This window comes from Musca vetustissima, unplaced genomic scaffold (genome assembly GCF_032173495.1).
Source record: "Musca vetustissima isolate MV318-11 ecotype Yass unplaced genomic scaffold, APGP_CSIRO_Mvet_v1 utg312722, whole genome shotgun sequence".
In the NCBI taxonomy this organism is placed as follows: Eukaryota; Metazoa; Arthropoda; class Insecta; order Diptera; family Muscidae; genus Musca; species Musca vetustissima.
The window spans coordinates 488-20,139 of record NW_026876561.1 but is presented as its reverse complement, the minus strand read 5'-3'; the positions used below and the strand labels follow the sequence as shown (position 1 = coordinate 20,139).

General features: G+C 36.3%; 1 protein-coding gene across 1 annotated transcript; it reads right to left on the bottom strand.

Annotated features, from left to right (window-relative positions):
* Window positions 1–14,658: 14,658 nt before the first annotated feature.
* On the bottom strand, window positions 14,659–15,033 carry LOC133321124 (uncharacterized). Its single transcript, XM_061530219.1, has one exon. It carries the CDS (start codon window positions 15,031–15,033, stop codon window positions 14,659–14,661), a length of 375 nt encoding a protein of 124 aa, XP_061386203.1.
* Between the last annotated feature and the right edge of the window lie 4,619 nt (window positions 15,034–19,652).

Below are 19,652 nucleotides of genomic sequence, written 5' to 3'. Positions count from 1 at the left end.
TCGTCCTTGAGCCGAATAAATGAGCTGTGCCAAATTTCATCCAATTGGAATCATAAATGCGACCTGTACTTTGTTTACAATTTAACATGGACAGACAGACGGGCGGACATGCATAAATCGATTTAGAAAGTGATTCTATGCATATTCTCAAAAGGAACCCTGTGTCTATCTCGTTTTCTTTTGCCTGTTTTGTTTGTATATACACAAAGACATAATACCCTGAAGGGTATAAAAATAAAAAAAATATTTGTGATTATAATCTAGAGTTTTCTTTATATAGGTTTATATTTTGATAATATCCAACAGGGACGTAGGCAGGGGGGCGTCTAAACATATTTGGCTTAGCTGGCTTCTGACAGAACGGTTGTTCCATAAATCGAGCTTAAAACAGATTTCCAAGCACATCGGTCTTGTTCGCATCCCATCCAATTTGAAAGACCATTTTCCGGGATGTTGTCTTCTACTTGGTCTTTCCATCTAATTCGTGGCCTTCCGCTTCTCCGTGAACCATCAGTAGTCTCGCTTTTATATACCTTTTGAGCTGGGGCATCTTCATCCATTTTCACAAGATGGCCCAGCCAATATAGTCGCTGCAGCTCTATACGTTTGTCCAAAAATATATGATACAACTCATGGTTCATTCGACGCCAATATTCACCGTCGACGCAGAGCGGCCCATAGGTCTTCCGTAGAATGTTTCTCACAAACACTCCAAGAGCTGCATCATCTGTTTGCGCAAGTACCCATGCTTCAGATCCATATAACAGCATGGGTAGCATCAGCGTCTTGTTAAGTGTGAGTTTGGTCTGGCGGGAGGTGGCCTTGTTTCTAAACTGCTTACTTAGACCATAGTACCATCTGTTGGCCAACACTATTCCCCTCCGAATTTCAAAACTGATATCATTCGTTTTATTTATGAAGGTACCAAGGTATATAAAATCTTTACTTCCTCCAAGCTGTAGTTTTCAAGTTCCACAGCTGGTCCGAGTCTGCTGGCGGTCTTGCGCATTACTACCATCATCTCAGTCTTCTCGCAATTTACTGCCAGTCGCACTTTGGCAGACTCCTCAATTTGTTCAAAGGTTGCTGTCACCTATGGCTCGCTATGGTCGACCCATCATATCGATGTCATCGGCGTAGACGAGTAACATATGTTGTTTCGTGTACAGAGTGCCATTTCTATTCACTTTTGCGTCTCGTATGACCTATGATGGATGTTATAAAGATCACAAGACAAATTATCACCTTGTCTGAATCCTCGTTCGGTATTGAAGGGCTCCGATATCTCCTTTCCGACTGTTGACCTTGTGCCACTTAAAGTTATCATGCATAGTCGTATTAGTTTTGCAGCAATGCCGAACCCATACATGGTTTTAAATACCCCTGAACGGATAGGGCCGAATGCTGAATAGGTGAAATGCGTCGATGTGTTTTTTTGTGGGTCCTTTGGTGGTGGTTTGCCAGGGATTAAGCCGCATTGATATGGTCCAATAATGTCATTGACCCTTGGCTTCAGTCATTCACACATCACGCAGGCTAGCACTTTATATGCGATGGGAAGGAGACTTATTCCTCTATAGCTGACACATGTTATCTTGTCTCTTTTTTTTTTGTGCACGGGACACAGGATGCTGAGGTTCCTATCATTGCATTCCTCCAGCCAATTTGTACTAATCAGTGGGTGCATACTCCTGATCAACGGCTGACCACCAGTCTTGAATAGTTCGGCTGGTAATCCATCGTCAACTGCTTCTTAATTGTTGTTCAGCCGATTAATTCCTATTCTGACTTCATCTTGACTAGGTGGTATACACTCTATACCGTCATCTATTATTGCTTCTGGAGGGTCTTCTTCACCGCTACTATTTGATACAGACTTTCCGGACTTCATTCTGACTCTGTACATCTCGATTTGCTCACGTTCTTTTGTTCTTTTTCCTGAAAATACGTTTCTCCTCACTCCTTTTCACCAGATAAGATAGATTATATCACATTGCGTGTTGCTACTGTATGCAGGGTTGCCGTATCACAGATTTCTTGATAATGGTTTTTGGTACCCAAGTGTTGCTTTTGCTGCAGATTGTAGGGAATGGGCAATTCTTTGCATTTGTGTTCCTATATTATTATCGGGACAAGGAGTGCTCCGTCAAGCATGTGGATAAGTTGAGTGGAGTAGTCTTCCGGTATCTGCTGTGTTTGCAGCTTTTCGACGCTGAGTTTCTGTGTTACATTAGATCGCAATATGTTGCTACATTAAGACGGTAGCGAACCTTGACTGCTACAAGGTAATGGTCAGAATCGTTATTCGCTCCTCGTATCGATCGAACGTCTAAAACACTGGACGAATGCATTCTGTCTACCACAACATGGTTAATTTGATTTCTCGTTGTTCGATTTCAACGGAAGATGAAAGTAGTTACCTCAGGTGAGACCGGGGGAAAGTCAGTAGAGGCCCCCGGGCCGCCCCCTGCCTGCGCCCCTGTATTTGTATTTAAATATTAGCCCACTTTGTCCCACTGTATACTATTTACACACATTTAGCTCGTAGGTAGGTAGCATAATATCATTTGAAATCTCATCTAATAAAATTAGCATAAACATAAAACAGATGATGAACTGCAAAACTGATGATGAACTCTGTGCAGCCTCAAACTTGGCCAGATGAGTGCACTTCAAGTTTGACAATCGACGAAAGCGGTAGGAGGCTAAACCGATTGCTGTTTCGCAAAAAATAAACTTCATACTTGGCAATACCACACAAAAACAAAGTTTGCAAAAATGCTGATAAAATTCGCTTTTACAGTAAGTTGGAAATGTTCGCGGCATCGTTTATTGCATCTGATCAATAAAAAAATTAATATTTAAAATTTCAGTTATTTATTGCCGGCGTTGCAGCTCAAAGTAACAAATATGCCTATCAGAAGCCTTTGGTACCCTTCCATGGTGATGATGGTAAACCGCATTATTTGACTACCGCAAATCGTATTATTATACCGACAGCAACGGGACGCAGTTATGAAGTTAGTATGTCACCATCGAGTAACTATGCTGAAGTGCGTGTGGAGCAACATCATGGATATCAGCAACAACACCAAGGATATTCAGCGGTACATGGACACCATCAAGTCCATCATGAAAATTCGAATTTTGCAAATGTAAATCAAAGATCAGTTGGACCAGCAGTTACTTATCAGCAATATCCAGCTGCTGGAAATGGCCAAGTTTATGCTGCAGCTCCCACAGCAGGTCATCCGGTTCAGCATCATTATAATCATCATCAAAATAACTTAATTACTTCGAACACTCAAGGTCATTATGCTCCAGCTGTACCTTACACCCAACAAAGTGGGGGTCATTATGTCGCACAAGTAAATCAAGCGGTCGCGCAACATAATCAACACCACGTTGCTACAAATTTACAACAACAACAAATTCCAGTGGCACCCAATCAAGCCTTGGTTCAACATGTGGCTGCCCCTGTCGTACAACAGCAACACCAGCTTCCAGTCGTACACAATCAAGGCTTAGTTCAACACGCAGTGGCCCCTGTTATTCAACAGCAACAACATTATTCAGTGGCAAACAATCAAGCCGTGGTACAAAATGTTGCAGCCCCTGTTGTACAACAACAGCACCATCAGCATTCTGTGGCAAACAATCAAGCCTTGGTCCAGCATGTTGCAGCCCCTGTTGCACAACAACAACAGCATCACCAGCTTTTAGTCGCAAACAATCAAGCTTTGATTCAACATGTTGGTGTTCCTGTGGCACACCAACAACAGCAATACCCAATTGCAAGCAATCAGGTTGCGCCTCAACACCCCAATATTCAGCAACAACAACAACATCAGCAATTCCCCACACCAAATAGCCCACCATTATCCCGCCAAGTGACAAAATGTTATCCCAATGGCCAGTGTCAACAGGTTGGTCAGGACCAACAACATTCAACGGTTGTGCAACAAGCCAGATCGCATATTGCTCCCACCGCTAGTTCGACATGCAACAGCATCTATGCCCAAGGAAAAACACAAGGTCAGGGTTCGGTGGTTCCCAATAAAGGTCTACGCGACAGACGTTTGTTCCCCTATAGTGAGGTGCCCATTGCCGAATATCCTTTCAACAAATGAGAGGTGATTTGACGGGATTCGATTTTAGATATAAATATTTTAAAATGTATTAAAATTTTAGCTAAGGTGTTTTTGTTGTTATATTTGTTTTATTTATGCTGTATTTTTTGTATGTTTATTAAAATTTAATCATTTAAATATTCAACGTCAAAGTTATATTTACTAAAACCAGATCGTTAACCTCAGACCATTTAGCAAGCCAACTAAGTTGATTTATTGAGGGTAGTAGTTCAAGCATTCCTACAAACAACAGCTTGTTTTGACATGGAGAAATATTTAAAATTCAAACATAGTCGATTCATTTCGTATAAACTGAGTAACAATCTTATCAACATATTTGACGCTGACTAGCCCATATTTTTCAAATGTTGATAATTTTTTTATTATATGCGGTAGAAGTGTATGATAATGTCGATAGTACTTCGGTCCATCATAAGGTGGATATAATGGTAATCCTGCATCATGGGATTGCAAATTCTTTGTTTCGAAACTACGAGTTCTGTTACCGAAGATAGTAACAGGGGATTAATCGTTGATGTTTAATTACTATGGCGAAGAACAGTGGGCGAAATTGAAATCTGGCGAGGAAAAAAGTCATATTGGTGAACTCAAACATAGAAAAAAATATATAATTTTATTGTTGTTGACTATTATAACGGTACATTGATTTGAAGGATTTCTTTGTGGCTGATGACACCGAATTTTTTGGTTTTATCGTCAAGTAATATAGGAAAAGTGAATAGTTCATATATTAATTTTATCACAGACTTGGGCTATGCAACTTATTAAAACATATAATCGCATGCTAAATTTGATGCACTTACAATTCCCAGCGTTGTTGGAAGAAATGGAATTGGACGAAAGAAATTTGTCATCTAGATATATATTTGAACCAATAAAATTTGTTGGTGTAACATTGGTGTATGTAAATATGAACCGAATTCAAGAAAACTTCCAAACATAAAACTGGACTTAATTCAGTATGTAGTATGTGCAATATTTTTTTTCTCAATTGGACAAATATTTAGAGTTTTGTGCACTATTATAATAAATTCGGTCGAAAATATATAGTCGAGTTATATCTAAAACTGAACCGATTCCAACAAAACTTCACATAGATCAAACTGGACTTACTTGAGTACTCTAATAGTAATATAGGGAGTTTCCGAAAATCGGAAGAAACTATAAATGGGAGCTATATCAGCATCTGAACCGATTTCACCAAAACATCACAGACATCACCCTGGACTTAATTCAGTACGCCTTGCAAAATTTTAATCGGACAAATATTGGAAGTTTGGTGCACAGGTGCAATTTCAATAGGGTTCGTGCTTGGGCTAAATGGGCCAAATTTCATCACTTTAAAAATAAAACATCCACAGATGGAGAGGTAGATTGACGTATAGAGTAACTTCGGGTAATGTGGACCAGGCGTCTAATGTGGACCACCCCCAATATCTAAGAAAATGCTTGAAATATGTCAATGCCGCCATGATAAATGTTTTCCTAATTAGTGAAAACAAACATCAAGCTTGGTTTTTAATAAATAATTGCAATGTTGAAAATTTAGTAGTAGAAAATGTAGCTCTGATTGTAAAAGTGTGATTTGAAAAATTTTTAGCACAATAGTCGAACGTTTTTGCAAAACAGTCGAACACTTGGATTTTCTCGAATATAAAGAAGTTATGTGATTTTCTTGTTTTCTTTAACAAAAATATACGTTTAGCAGTAATTTTAATCGGTGATTTTTAATTTTTACTCATTTGTGAAGCCGATAATTATTTTTAAATAAGAATATTCAATGTCGGGTAATGTGGACCACTATCAAAAAGTGGGACCTTCTTATGAGGACGAGTTCGAAAAATGGGCGCATTTAATATGCGAGTAGGAATTCTATCCTCTGAAAACGCGATATGCGAAATTACAGGTGCTTCGGTTGGATAATGAAGCAAGGACCTTCAAAATACCGCAAATGGGGTGGTACCCTTAAATGGGGGCTATTCCAAAACATAAACGCAAACATTTTTGCATTCATTGTTACGCAAGAGTGCAATAAATTTAAATTTATCACAACCAATCCACAACCTACCTTTAACTTACTGATCCTCATTACCCACACATACTGGTCCACATTACCCGATAAGTTATTTTTATTCGTAGTTTAGAGTTTTTTGAAATATAAATCAATAACATTTTTATAGACAAATATAAATATTATTTGACCTGGAATATATTTAGCCAACAAATCTACTATATTGTGAAAACAATTTGTTTTTATTTTTTACCGTTGTTACGCCCACAATATCAAAAAAAGAAAATGGTGGTCCACCTTACCCGAAGTTACTCAATTTCAAAACATAAAGTTTTGTTGCCGAAGATAGCAACAGGGAACTAATCTATGATGTTTAATTATTATGGCGATGCACAGTGGGCGAAAGTGAAATCTGGCGGGGAAAAAGTCAGATATAGAACAAATTTAATTTTATTATTGTTGACAATTATAACGGAGAATTGATTTATACGTTTTCTTTTTGGCTGATGAAATCGAGTTTTTTTGGTTTTATCGCCAATTAATATAGGAAAAGTGACGGTAAATAGTTCATATATTAATTTTATCAGAGAGTTGGATTATGCGAATTATTACAACATATAATGACGGACAGACAAACGGACATACATAAATCGACTTAGAAAGTGATTCTATGCACATTCCCTATGCCGAGTATATGATACTCTTCACTACTGTGGGTATATTATATATGCATCTTAACAGACGTCGCATTTTTGAAGGATCATTAACATGAAATTGGATGAAGTCAAGTATGTAATCTTTATCTAGACGTGAAACGACTTAGATCAATACATAAACTGTCATTCTGCAACTTATACTAAATTTTTCACATGGACAGATATAAAGTCGCTTGTTTACAATGGGGCACAATAATGTAAATAAATTTAAAGCAAATCTTAATAGGACGCCTGTTCACTATTTGGAGCCCAATGAACATGAAGATGGTCGTAAATATATATGGGATATGTCTGCACTTCTACAAAACGCAATTACGTTATTCTAAGCTCAAATGTGTACGTTGTGCTAAATTTCGTGTCAATCTGACAAACATGATAAGTTTGATGTATCATTTACATACGGTCGGACGAAAATATATATGGAAGCTATATCCAAATCCGAACCGATTACAATGAAACTTTCCACAGATTAGGTTATACTATCATCGGTACGTTTTGTGTCTATCGGCCATAATTTGGGTCCTTGCTGCATCATTTTTTTAATATCGAACAAAAAACATATACGGGAGATATATCCAAATCCCAACCGATTTAAAGAAAACTTGACACACATTAGGTTACAATAACTTTAGTACGGCAATCGTCCTTACTTTGGGCATTTGGTGTACCATTTACTTAATCCTGACAAAATAAGTATTTCCAGATTTTTTTCAATATAGTTTAATGGCTCTAACTAGTTCACAAACAAAGTTCCAGCTATATATCCGGCAATTTTGCAAGCTAAGTGGCTGTAATTTGGCATACCAATTCATATCAGAACATAAATAAACTGCTAGGGCACAGTTGTAAATGTAAATTACCAGATCATTGTAATGTATTTCGCATGGGCACTTAATGGTGGAGGATATATAAATCTCGGACCGGCTAAACGTAATGATGTTTTTAATTTGCAAAAAATTAATATGAACTCATGTTACTTTGAGGATATACTTAGAATTACTTTCTAAATAGATTTATGTATGTTCGTTTTTTGTATTTTTAAACGCAATGCAAGGCGCTTTTTATACCCTTTACCATACTGTGGCAAGAGGAAACGAGATAGACCCATGGTTTCTTTTGAGAATATGCATAGAATCACTTTCCGAGTCGATGTATGCACGTCTGTCCATTTATCATTCCATGTTAAATTGTAAACAAAGTGCAGGTCGCATTTAGAATCCGAATGAGCTGAAATTTGGCACAACTCATTTATTTTCCCCAAGGACGAACCCAATTGAAATTGGTTCAGATTTAGATATGACTACCATATTTTCGTCCGATTTTTAGCAAATGGAGCAGCAAAGAGTAAAATTTAGACCGATTTTCACAACATTTTCCACAACGTACTGAAGTTAGCACAACCTACCGTGTGTCAAGTTTTGTTGAAATCGGTTCAGATTTAGATGTAGCTCCCATATATATTTTCGTCCGATTTTAGGAAATTTAGGTTATAAACGAAAAAACAACCTTAATATATCCTCCATACTATGGTGTAGGGTATAAAAAGGTACAAATATACCCAATTATTGATCGTGGAGTTAAGTCGACTCACATGTAGACACAGATCACATATTTTATTTAGTCCAGTTTCATGTCACAGGTCCTTCAAAAAGAGGTAAAGGGTATCATATAGTCGGCCTCATCCGATGATATATCGAACGTCTCATGTTTTGTCCCTATTTAAATTTGTTATAATAGGTTCAGATTAAAATATAGCTCCGATATATATTTTCACCCGAGTCCATGTATATGGTTTATATCGGTAGTACATTTAACATGGCATTTTATGCACCATCGAATGACAAAAACTTTGCAGCATATGGTGCTCAAGTTACACATGACGTTTCCGTGACAGTTTGGATTCTAGGATTACTCCTAGGCAATACGCGTTGTCATATGTCGTTTCCATGTCCAGATTAAGTCCTCAATATTGGTAATCAATTTTCGAACTTTTATCGAATTAATCAGTAGCGGAATACGTCGTTAAGCACATATTCATATCTCTGTCCGAAATTTTGATATGCTAAAGCACACGCTTTTAATGTTTAAGGAAGAGTCCGTCCAATGTTGGGGTCCTAGTTATGTGACGATGGAAGGATTTATTTTTGTAAATTTTCATTTGTGGTTTTTGTCATCGATTAAATGGAGGACAAAATGTCGACAATGGTATAATCTCGTTACCGGAGACTGAGCTTGAGTAATAGTTCGCGATATTTACACCCTCTTGACCGACTAGAGGTCAACAAATATTACTAAAATTCAGTGCAGCCCTTCTAATTACTTATCCAGATTCCGTTCACCGTGGGTTGTGTTGTGATGCTTGGCTTTCAATTGTGGCCTAAGATTGACCCGAAAAAACATAAAAAATTAAGTTTTCGGTGAAATTCATGCCAAAATTATTATCTGATCGTCATAGAAAATGATAGGCGCTGTCCTTGACCATACCTGAATACTCATGGAAAATTTCAAAGCCAACAGCGCTATATTTTCGCCCTCTAGTGGGGTAATGGGTTACTAAATAATATCTAAATATGTAAACACCCGTAAATATTTAAGTGTAACTCCCGCATCCGAGTACATACGACAATATAATTGGTATCAATTTAAAGGTCAACCACTGTGGTGGTCTGTATCGTGTTTACAAATTATAATGGACAGACGGACGGACACACATGCCTAGATCGAGATATGACGATCGGTATACTTAAAGGTGGGTTTAGGACCAATATTTCGCTGGGTTACAAACTCTTGGGCTGCACAAAGGTATAATACCCTCACAACATAGTTGGGTAGGGTATAAATATCCCTTCCTGCAATTAAGAAATTCGGACTTAAGGAATAGTAATATTCATTGAAGAGGTAAATAATTATGTCAAGGAAATGGATCGAAATTGCGGGTTAACCCGCAAACCAGCTAGTCAGGCGAACATTTATTAGTCGATTCTAAATGCTTTGGACCCAATCCGTTTCAGTAAATATGGAGTCGAGTTAAAAATGTCCTCATTTCCACCTGACTGGTTGGTTACGATAAGCTAAATTCCGTTTTAAAAGGAATTACTTCAATGGAATGCCTTCCGAAAAAAAATGTTCGCTGGGTTACCACATAAACAGATCAACTTATTCGCCTAACGAAACGTCATTTATTATCTAAGAAAATAAATTAACCAACAAATTCATTAGAACTCCAATATTAGGGATTTTACATAGAAATACATTTATTTAATTTATTAATGCTAATATTAGTAACAACAACAATGGCAATTTAAATAAAACAAAACAGGTTTCCATACGCCTGATGATGGTCAATGATCTTCTCTGAGAAAAATGTATGAATCAAGCAAAAAAACACAAATGAAAAAAAATTAATACGAAATATTACAAAACACACACAAAAATAGAATCAGAACAGAGTGGAGAGATCTAAAGGTTCTATATAGATAATGATTAGTAGATTTGGTTAGTTATAGTCTAAACGTTGTAGTGAAGTAGACATAGTTTTCAAATTTTTAAAAAGAATTTTTGGTGAACAAATAAAAATTAATAAAAACTAGTAAAATGATGTGTCAACAATTTGTGGGGGTAATTAAATGAAACTAAAATAATAATAAAAAAAAATTATATTTCAAATTTGAAGTTAAAAAAAATTAAAATTTAACATTTCAAAATTAAAAAATAAAAATTGAAAACTTTAAAATTAAACAATAAAAATCTTAAATTAAAAAAAAAAACAAAAAGATTGAAATTAAAAATAAAATATTGAAAGCCTAAAAATATAGTTTATTACTAAATAAAATTTAAAAATATATATTAATAATTATTTTTTTAATTACAGTTATTGGTATTGGTCCTTAGTATTTGCACCCTAGTGAGAGCCGATGGCTATGTCTACGATAAACCCTTAATACCATTTGGATTGCCAACATATGCCAAATTAGACAAAAAAGTTGCCATACATGCTGCCTCTAAGGTCGAGAGCCAATCGCACTTCTTGAATTCTGCCTCAATTAAAAAAACACAATTTTCAAATACTATTTCGAAGATTGAGGTGGGATCCAACATCAATGTTAAAAATAACATCGCTGAAGTTACACCACAGCACCAGGTGTTTGAAGAAACAATCAAGCACACAGAAATTACTCCAAGTGCAACAAAAGTGGAATTAAATCTCTCCCTACCAACAGAAACCAAAAATACTGTTATCACTTCCGATAATCATCATCATCATTCCCAACCTGAAGTGTTGGAAAAGATTTCCGATAATTCGAACATAAAAATTGACTTCGCATCTAAACACCAAACGTGTAATGAAAAGATACTCATCGCTAAAACCCCCTCAGCCATAGCCAACCACAACCACAACATCATCGCCAACGAACCGGATTTGGAACAGGCTTTAAATCAAAATGATGAAGCTATTTATCGTTTGGCCATAAAACCCACAAAACTAATAGAACAACAACAACCACAACTCAAACATCACAACAACATCAAAATTGTAAAACGTTTAAAATTGAAACATGCCCCTATTGCCCAACTCTGTTGTGATCAGACCAATGAATCGTTGAATATTACCTTTACGGAACTTTCAAAGAATCGGCCATTGGAAAGACGTCTGACGCCCTACGTGGAGACACAAGTGGGTGTGGAATATTTCCAGTAGAATAATTTAGTAAATTAGTAATAGTTAATAAAACTTATTTTTAAAATCACAATAGGAGGTATTATTTCGGAATCATATCGGATCGAATATCAGTATATAATGTAATGAAGGGCAATGTCTGGTAAAGGGACACCACGATACGCTTTCTGGACTATATCCGTTTTATGAAATTTTGCATAATAAAATCGCATCAAATATAAAATTCGTGAGGCTATTGAAGATTCTCACGAATTTTATATTTGAGATCTAGAATCGATTCTGTGGTCCCATAAAGAAGTAGTCACATAGGTGATAAATTACATCTTCCCTCTTTACAGAACTATATGATAAATTAAATCTCTTCGAGAGATAATCCGGTCTGGTCCACCCCGAGAACCCCTACAACACCACATCCTTTTTTATGAAATTTTGCATAACCAAATCGCAAATTGTTCTGAATAGCCCTACGAATTATATCTTTGAAGTCTTGAATCAACGTCGCGAAATGTTACATGGAGAAGGGGATCGGGCCAAAGAATAAACATGCCGGTTTTGATAAAAATTGGTCAAAAATTTAGCAGGTCAAATGGACCCTGACTTTTGTGTGAAAAATTACAACATTTGTATTCTATGGCGTATGTATTTACTCCTGAAGGACATAGACCCGAAAAGTTGACAGTATATCCAAGAGGAGTGATTGACCTTTAAATTCATACCAATTATATTGTTGTATGCACTCGGATGTGGGAGTTACACTTAAATATTTTCAGGTGCTTACGTATTTATATATTATTTAGTAACCCATTAAAAAATAGAGGGTAGAAATGTAGCGCTGATCGCCTTTACATTTTCCAAGAGGTTCAAGGACAACGCCTACAATTTTCGGTGATGATTACATAAAAAAATTGGGATGAATTGGACCGAAAACTTATTTCACCCTTCCACGGTGAAGGGAATCTGGGCAAGTTATTAGAAGGGATGTACTGAATATTGGGAATATTCGGAAATTACTGGCTTCTACCATTGCGGGTTTGAAACTACGCTGATCTTTTGGCATTAATGTAAGTTGAAGGTGTTAAATTACATCTCTTCGATAGATAATACGGTCCGGGCCACAATACCCCATTTTCCATGTTCTCGTAAACCTCATTATCGTTGGCCATACGAAAACAATGCCAAACATCATTGAAGTAGTAGCAACAAAAATTTCAATCCATATCAACAGACAGCCCTATCTGTATGGTGGATTATATAACCAGTAAGATCCGTCGGACCATATGCTGCACCTAACAGTTAGACGTTGATGATGGAGAGGCTTCTCAACAATAACTGTTGGGATTTCCAAGACCTCACCTTGACCTTAACAGTCAAGATGTGACTTTGTATAAAATTCCGAATGGTGTATTTTCTAAACAAAATTACCCTTGGATAAATAGTTAGACGTTGATGATGGAGAGGCTTCACAAAAATAACTCTTGAGGTTTACGAGATCTCATCATGGCCTTAAATGTATAGAGTAGGTTTTTTTATAGGTTTCCGAATGGCGATGGAGATGCTTCTATACAAAATAACACTTCGGAAATGGGTTCCATCAATCAAAATGACTTTTCGGTGAAACTCCGGATCATTTTCTTCATTCATTTCATGGATTCAATCAACAATCCATTCACCGTAAATGTTGTTCCCACCTAATTTTCGAATTAGTAGGAAACAATGTCCCCACCGCAGCATAAAATAACACGTTAAGAAAGAATAGAGATGCTTCCCGAGAAAACCTATTGGGCCTTCCTACCATAAAATGGGAGATTTTTTTTTTGTCATAGCCACCGTGGTGGAAATGGATCTCGTTGTTCCTAGATGATTTTTCAATGGAATTCCGGATAATTTTCCTGTTTCCTGTTAACTGAACTTTAAAAGCCCTAAGTCCCAAGTCTTAGAGCAAAATGTGTAATGCAAAGAAATGGGAAGAGTAATTCGTTGACCTGGATTTTCGTCAACACCTTGCCCACAGAAGAAATATTTTCTGTTGTTGAGTCGAGAGCACGTATTTTTTCACATCAATACGTTCTTTTTATTGTTCGAATTTCGACTTACCAATTTGCAAGCGATTGTCAAATTGTTCAGAATCCAAAGAAAATAAATCTTTTTTTCGTCCAGATTTTCGTAAAATATCGAATATATGTTGGTGGAAGAAATTCCCAGGAAAGCCTCTTGATTACCTTATTAGCCTTACATGACTACCTTACATTATCCTTTACGCGCGGCATCAATGTTCTGTGGTACAACGGACCTTTTTTGAAGACCTTCGTATTCGGAGAACTACCATTTAATGCAATCGATACATTTTTCTCGTGATAATCCACGTCGAAAGTTGTGAAAAATAATCATTTGAAAATGTTCAGGAGTTAATTTATTGTTTAAAAAATTGGTGTAAACGATAAACAACCCATGGTCGTACGTCAACCCGTACTGAGTACTTGGATTTTTGTGCCGGGTTATTGGTAACATAATCACACAAACATGTTTACAACTTAATTTCAGTTTTTTTTCTAATTGTTTTGAAGTCACTGTAAACAACACAGCACGTGATCGTACCTAAAATTGAGCTGTGTACGATCATGCTTAAAAAATTCACAGTTCCCAATGGAAATATCACACTTTTTGTTGCCCACGCCAGAAATATATACTACTAGGTGTAGTATATAATTCTGGTTCCACTCTTACTAATGGTCTGGTTAATGAGTAAACCTTGTAAAAGCGGGGTGAATTCAAAATAACACCTCTTGTTGGAACCCCCATTTAAGAAAAAATACTGTTTAATTTTTGTTTGTTTGTAATTGCCATTATATTTTTTGTTTTAGTTAGCCTTAAGTTTACACATCTTAAAATTAAGTATTTCATAACAAATTATAAATAAAATAAATAAATAAAAAAACAGAAAACCTCCATAGCACAATAACAACGTTCTCCTCGATAACGTCAAAACTTATACTACAAAAATCAGTGGGTCGGCATCGTCATCATTGAGTCATCTTCCAAGTCACAATCATTATCAAACATCATCATTATCCTCTGCACTCTCTCTCTCGTTCTCTCTGTTCCTCAATGTTTAACATAGGCATCATAATCGAATTCCTCCCATTCCAAACCATTTGTATTGGGACGGGAGTTGCCCTTAACCAGCGACTTTTGATTACGTCTTTCACGTGCCACATCGAATATCTCATACTGAGCACGAGCAGCAATTTCCTTTTGCGAGAGAGCCTGGGGAGCCCTCAAATGCATAACTTTGCGACGCATTACACGTGGAACACTACGACTTTCCATCATTTCCAACTCAGACATTGGATTATTTTCCGATTCGGCATTGTAGAAGGTATCGAAATTTTGAAATTGTATCGATTCAGATGGGAGATTATCATCGACCATAACCATATCGTAGTTGCCGGGTATGGGTCCAGCTTGCACCACAGCCATTGTTGCAACGAACATTAGGGTAGAAAGCTATTAAATTCAAACGGGGGAAATAATATTAAGATTAAAGAAAATAATACATAAATTTAGATTAAGCGTCATTGATGGAGTGTAGGATGGATGTACTAAAGAGTTCTTGAAATTTCGAACTATAAGTATCCGAAAAGTACTAAATTTCTTACAAATTCGTAGCATGCGGACGGAATGAGCTACAAACTTTAAATTTGGAATGTGCATCAAGGTTGAGAAGTAGGGTCAATATTAGGAAGTGGTGCTGAAAATATGTAGTCATGTATAAGAAAAGTACTAAACGGTACTAAATTTGGTACAATTTTGATTTAGAGCTGGAATAGTAAAATTTTGAAATTAGGATTACTGTTGGGGTGTAGAATTGAGGTATGTAGGTAGTTTGGTGAATTCGTACTTATGTGTACTAAATTTGGTACAATTTGAAAATTTGAGTTAGGATTCCTGTTGAGGTGTATGATTGGGATATGTAGGTTGTTTTGAAAATTTGTACTTATGTGTACGGATTTGGGAAGTACTAAATTTGACACCATTTAGATCGAGCAAGAATTCTAAATATTTGAAATGAATATTTGGACATAGGTTTTTCGTTAGTAAGATTACAGTTTGGATGTAGAATTGGGGTATGTAGGAAGTTCTGGATTTTCGTACTAATGTATACTAAATGGTACTACATTTTGATTTGGGTGAACTTCTTTTGGATTAGTGTTGCAGGTAGTTATGAAAATTTGTACCATTGTGTACTAAATGGTACTAAATTTTATACAATCTGGATTTAGGTGGCCTGATAGAAATGGTATCCGGAAATTGGGAATTCTGATTTCTATTGAATTTTGTGTACTAAATGGTATCCAGTGATCCAATCTAATTTATGTTGGATTGTTGAAATAGGTAGTTATGGAAGTACTAAATTGTACTAAATTTGATAGGACTTGAATTTAGGTGAACATATAGAGCTCGAATCAAGATTAATTTTGGTATTAAAATTGGCACTGTGCATGAGCAGGAAATATTAATACTAAAAATTATCCAATTTTGGTTAATTTTTCGGATAGCCATTAAGGTACTCCCCAACATTTCGGTGTCTTTGCTCAAGATTTTCATCCGAATTGGGTCCATTTTGAAATCGTGGATTCTCATTGGGTAGAAAATGTCTATAAAAAAATTATCAATATTGGTCCATGATTCGGGGTAGCCCAATGAATCCGTTTCATACATATCCTTCCGTCCGTTCGCTTGTCGGTCTGTCTGGCTGGATCTGGTGCGATCTATAAATCTCGAAGGGGGAAAACGATTTCATCCAAACATATCGAAATATTAAGGGAACCCCCAAAAAATAGGATGGATCGAATTTCGATATTCGAAGCCTTTGCCAAACGAAATGAGATAGACACATTTCTTAAACGGATGGTGATTGGAGATGAGAAATGGATCACATACGATAACCCTGTGCGAAAACGTTCGTGGCCAAAGAGCAGTGAAGCACCTCAAAGGGTGGCAAAACCAGGACTAACGGCCAGGAAGGTTATGCTATGCATTTGGTGGGACTGGAAGAGTATTATTTATTATGAGTTGCTTCCATATGACCAAACGATAAATTTTGATCTCTATTGTCAACAACTGGACCGTTTGAAGATAGTAATTGATCAGAAACGGCCAGAATTTGACTACAGGAGATGTGTAGTGTTCAACCAGGACAACGCTAGGCTACACACATCTTCAGTGACTTGTCAGAAACTTCTGGAGCTTGGTTGGGAAGTTTTAATGCATCCGCCATACAGTCGGGACTTGGCCTCAAACGATTATCATATTTTTCGTACAGTGCAAAATTTATTTAATGATAAAAAATTTAAAAATGGATATCTAGGGAGGATTGTGAAAATCAACTACTAGGGTTTTTTTTGCAAATAGAGAGCAGGACTTCTATGAGAAAGGTGTTTTGAAGATACCTTTAAAATGGCAACAAATCATATAACATATTTGGCCCAAATCGGACATTCGGAAGCATGTTAAATAAAGTCCTATAGTTCACATAAAAATGATGGAATTCTTTTCCCCAGCCTTATATTTCTTGGGGTATCTTCGAACTAAGTTTGGCCCACTCCTTCTGGTTATAATATCATGCGAATGGACCATCCCATTTTACCCAAACTTTTCACAATCTAATCTTTTTACCGTCAAACGTTACAGATCGTAATATTTTTACCAAATCTAGATCATGCACGAAGATGGGACTAATCGGTTCACTCCTTCTGGTGCTTCCCCCACATACGCTCAACATTGCATGCTTTTATATGGGAGCTAAATCTAAATCCACCATAAAATAGAGGGTGGGACCATACTTGTTTGTTTAATAATTTTGGAATCGAATTGGATAAATAAATCATCTACCAATTTTGGCCAAGTTTCTGGGTGGCTCTCACATAATGCTACCATCTCTTAATTGGTATTTTGGTGATTGTGGGCACGTTCGTTTTTCACCCGATTTGGTTCTAATTTAATAATAAATAGGTGCAGCCTATTTATAATTATTTTGGTAGTCATAGGCGCAGTAGGAGGTGGTTGTAATTTGTTTTTGAAGGTCCTTGGCGGGAAAACAACTTTGTCATAAAATATATGTCCATGTTCCTATATAGCCACCATACTTAGACCACAGATCATTAATTTAGGTATGTAGTATAATGTGTTAGCTCCCACCTGAGTGTCCGTAGTTTAGTATTTTGCCTTTTTCATGGCAGCAATTTAACATGACATAGCCCACATTAAAAGTCAACTTTGCGTTATTTGCACCCTCTTGAAACCTGACTAAAGGTCAACATTTATTACTAATGTTCAGTAGACGAGGGCTGTACTTGTCCAGATTCTCTTTACCGTGGGTTATGTTGTGATGTTGGGCTTTCAATTGTGGTATATAGACCGACTCAAAAAAACAACACATAATGTTAAGTTTTCGGTCCACTTCATCCCAAAATTATTATCTGATCATCACCGAAAGTTATAGGCGTTGTCCTTGACCATAACTGGAATCTCATGGAAATTTTCAAAGCGATCAGCGCTATATTTCCGCCCTCTAGTGTGGTTTTGGGTTACTAAATAATGTCTGAATACGTAAGCACCTGTAAATATTTAAGTGTAGCTCCCACATCTGAGTACATACGACCATATAATTGGTATCAATTTAAAGGTGGACCACTCCTCTTGAACATACTATCAACTTTTTGGGTCTAGGTCCTTCAGGGGCACATATATATGCGCCATAGAATACAAATTTTGTCATTTTTCACACAAAAGTCAGGGTCCTTGCTTATTCTTTGGCCCGATCCCGTTCTCCATGCAAAAATTCGCGGTGTTTGAGCCATAATTGCGGCCTCTGGAGCGATCAGAAATTCAGACCAAAATAAAGTTTTTGGTCCATTTCATCCCCTAAATATTGAGCGATCTTTTCCAAAAACAATAGGGGTCTTCATTGGGCAGAACCCATTCTACATGCCAAATTTCGTGAAGATTGGTCCATAACTGTGGCCTGTATCGTCTTTACAAATTCTAATGGGCAGACGGACAGACGGACACACATGTCTAGATCGACTCAGCTAGTCGAGGTATGACGATCGGTATACTTAAAGGTGGGTCTAGGACCAATATTTCGCGGCGTTACAAACTTTTGGGGCTGCACAAAGCTATAATACTCTGATAACATAGTTGTGTAGGGTATAATCACTACAGTAGTTATTGTCACTTTAAGTATTTGTTTTTCCTTTCAATTTAAAACCTCTAATCCAATTGGGGAAATTGGGTATATATCCTCAGGGTACACACACACAAGTTCAGCTTCCAAAAAATCCTTTCTCACCTTAATCAATGTAAATCCTCTCATTTTGGAGTTTTAAATTCTGTTTGCGTTTGTTTAACTTGCAATAAGAAGATTGTATGTTTCGTTTAATTAACTGTTGAACAACTAACTGCATTACGATGATTTGATTTTGTTTTTATATCAAATATCCAATAATTTCGTTTATTTGTTTTTCATTTTCATTGCTCCTCTTCTTCTTCCAGAATATTTTTCACTTCATTTGTGAATTTTTGTTTTTTACATTTTTGGATTTTTTTATAATTTTAATCTCAAACTGCATTGTCTCTCCTGCATGTTGATGCAAATTTATTATAAAAAGCCAAGAACCGGACAGCAGCATTTTTTGTTTTGCATAACAAAAAAAAAGAACCAATAAATATGGGACAAAAAATCGATGACATCCAAAAAAGGGAAAAAACGTGAACAAATAAGTAAAAACATGAAATTTAATTACCGACAATTTGAAATCGATTTGTTTTGAGTTAATTTTTTTCCAATATGCATACGATGAATTTGCAAAATAATACTTGAGCTGGGCAATTAAATTTGTGTAGGCGCCAATACCAACAACGAGTTCTAATACCAACAAATATTCAATTACCAGTATTTTTTTGCATACATTTGTTTTGGACGAAATCAAAATAAAAGAATTTTAAAAATTCATCAACAACAATAAATTTGTTTGTTGTACAACTGCATATGTAATATATCTTTAAGATTTATTTCACTTTCACTGCAAGTTGAA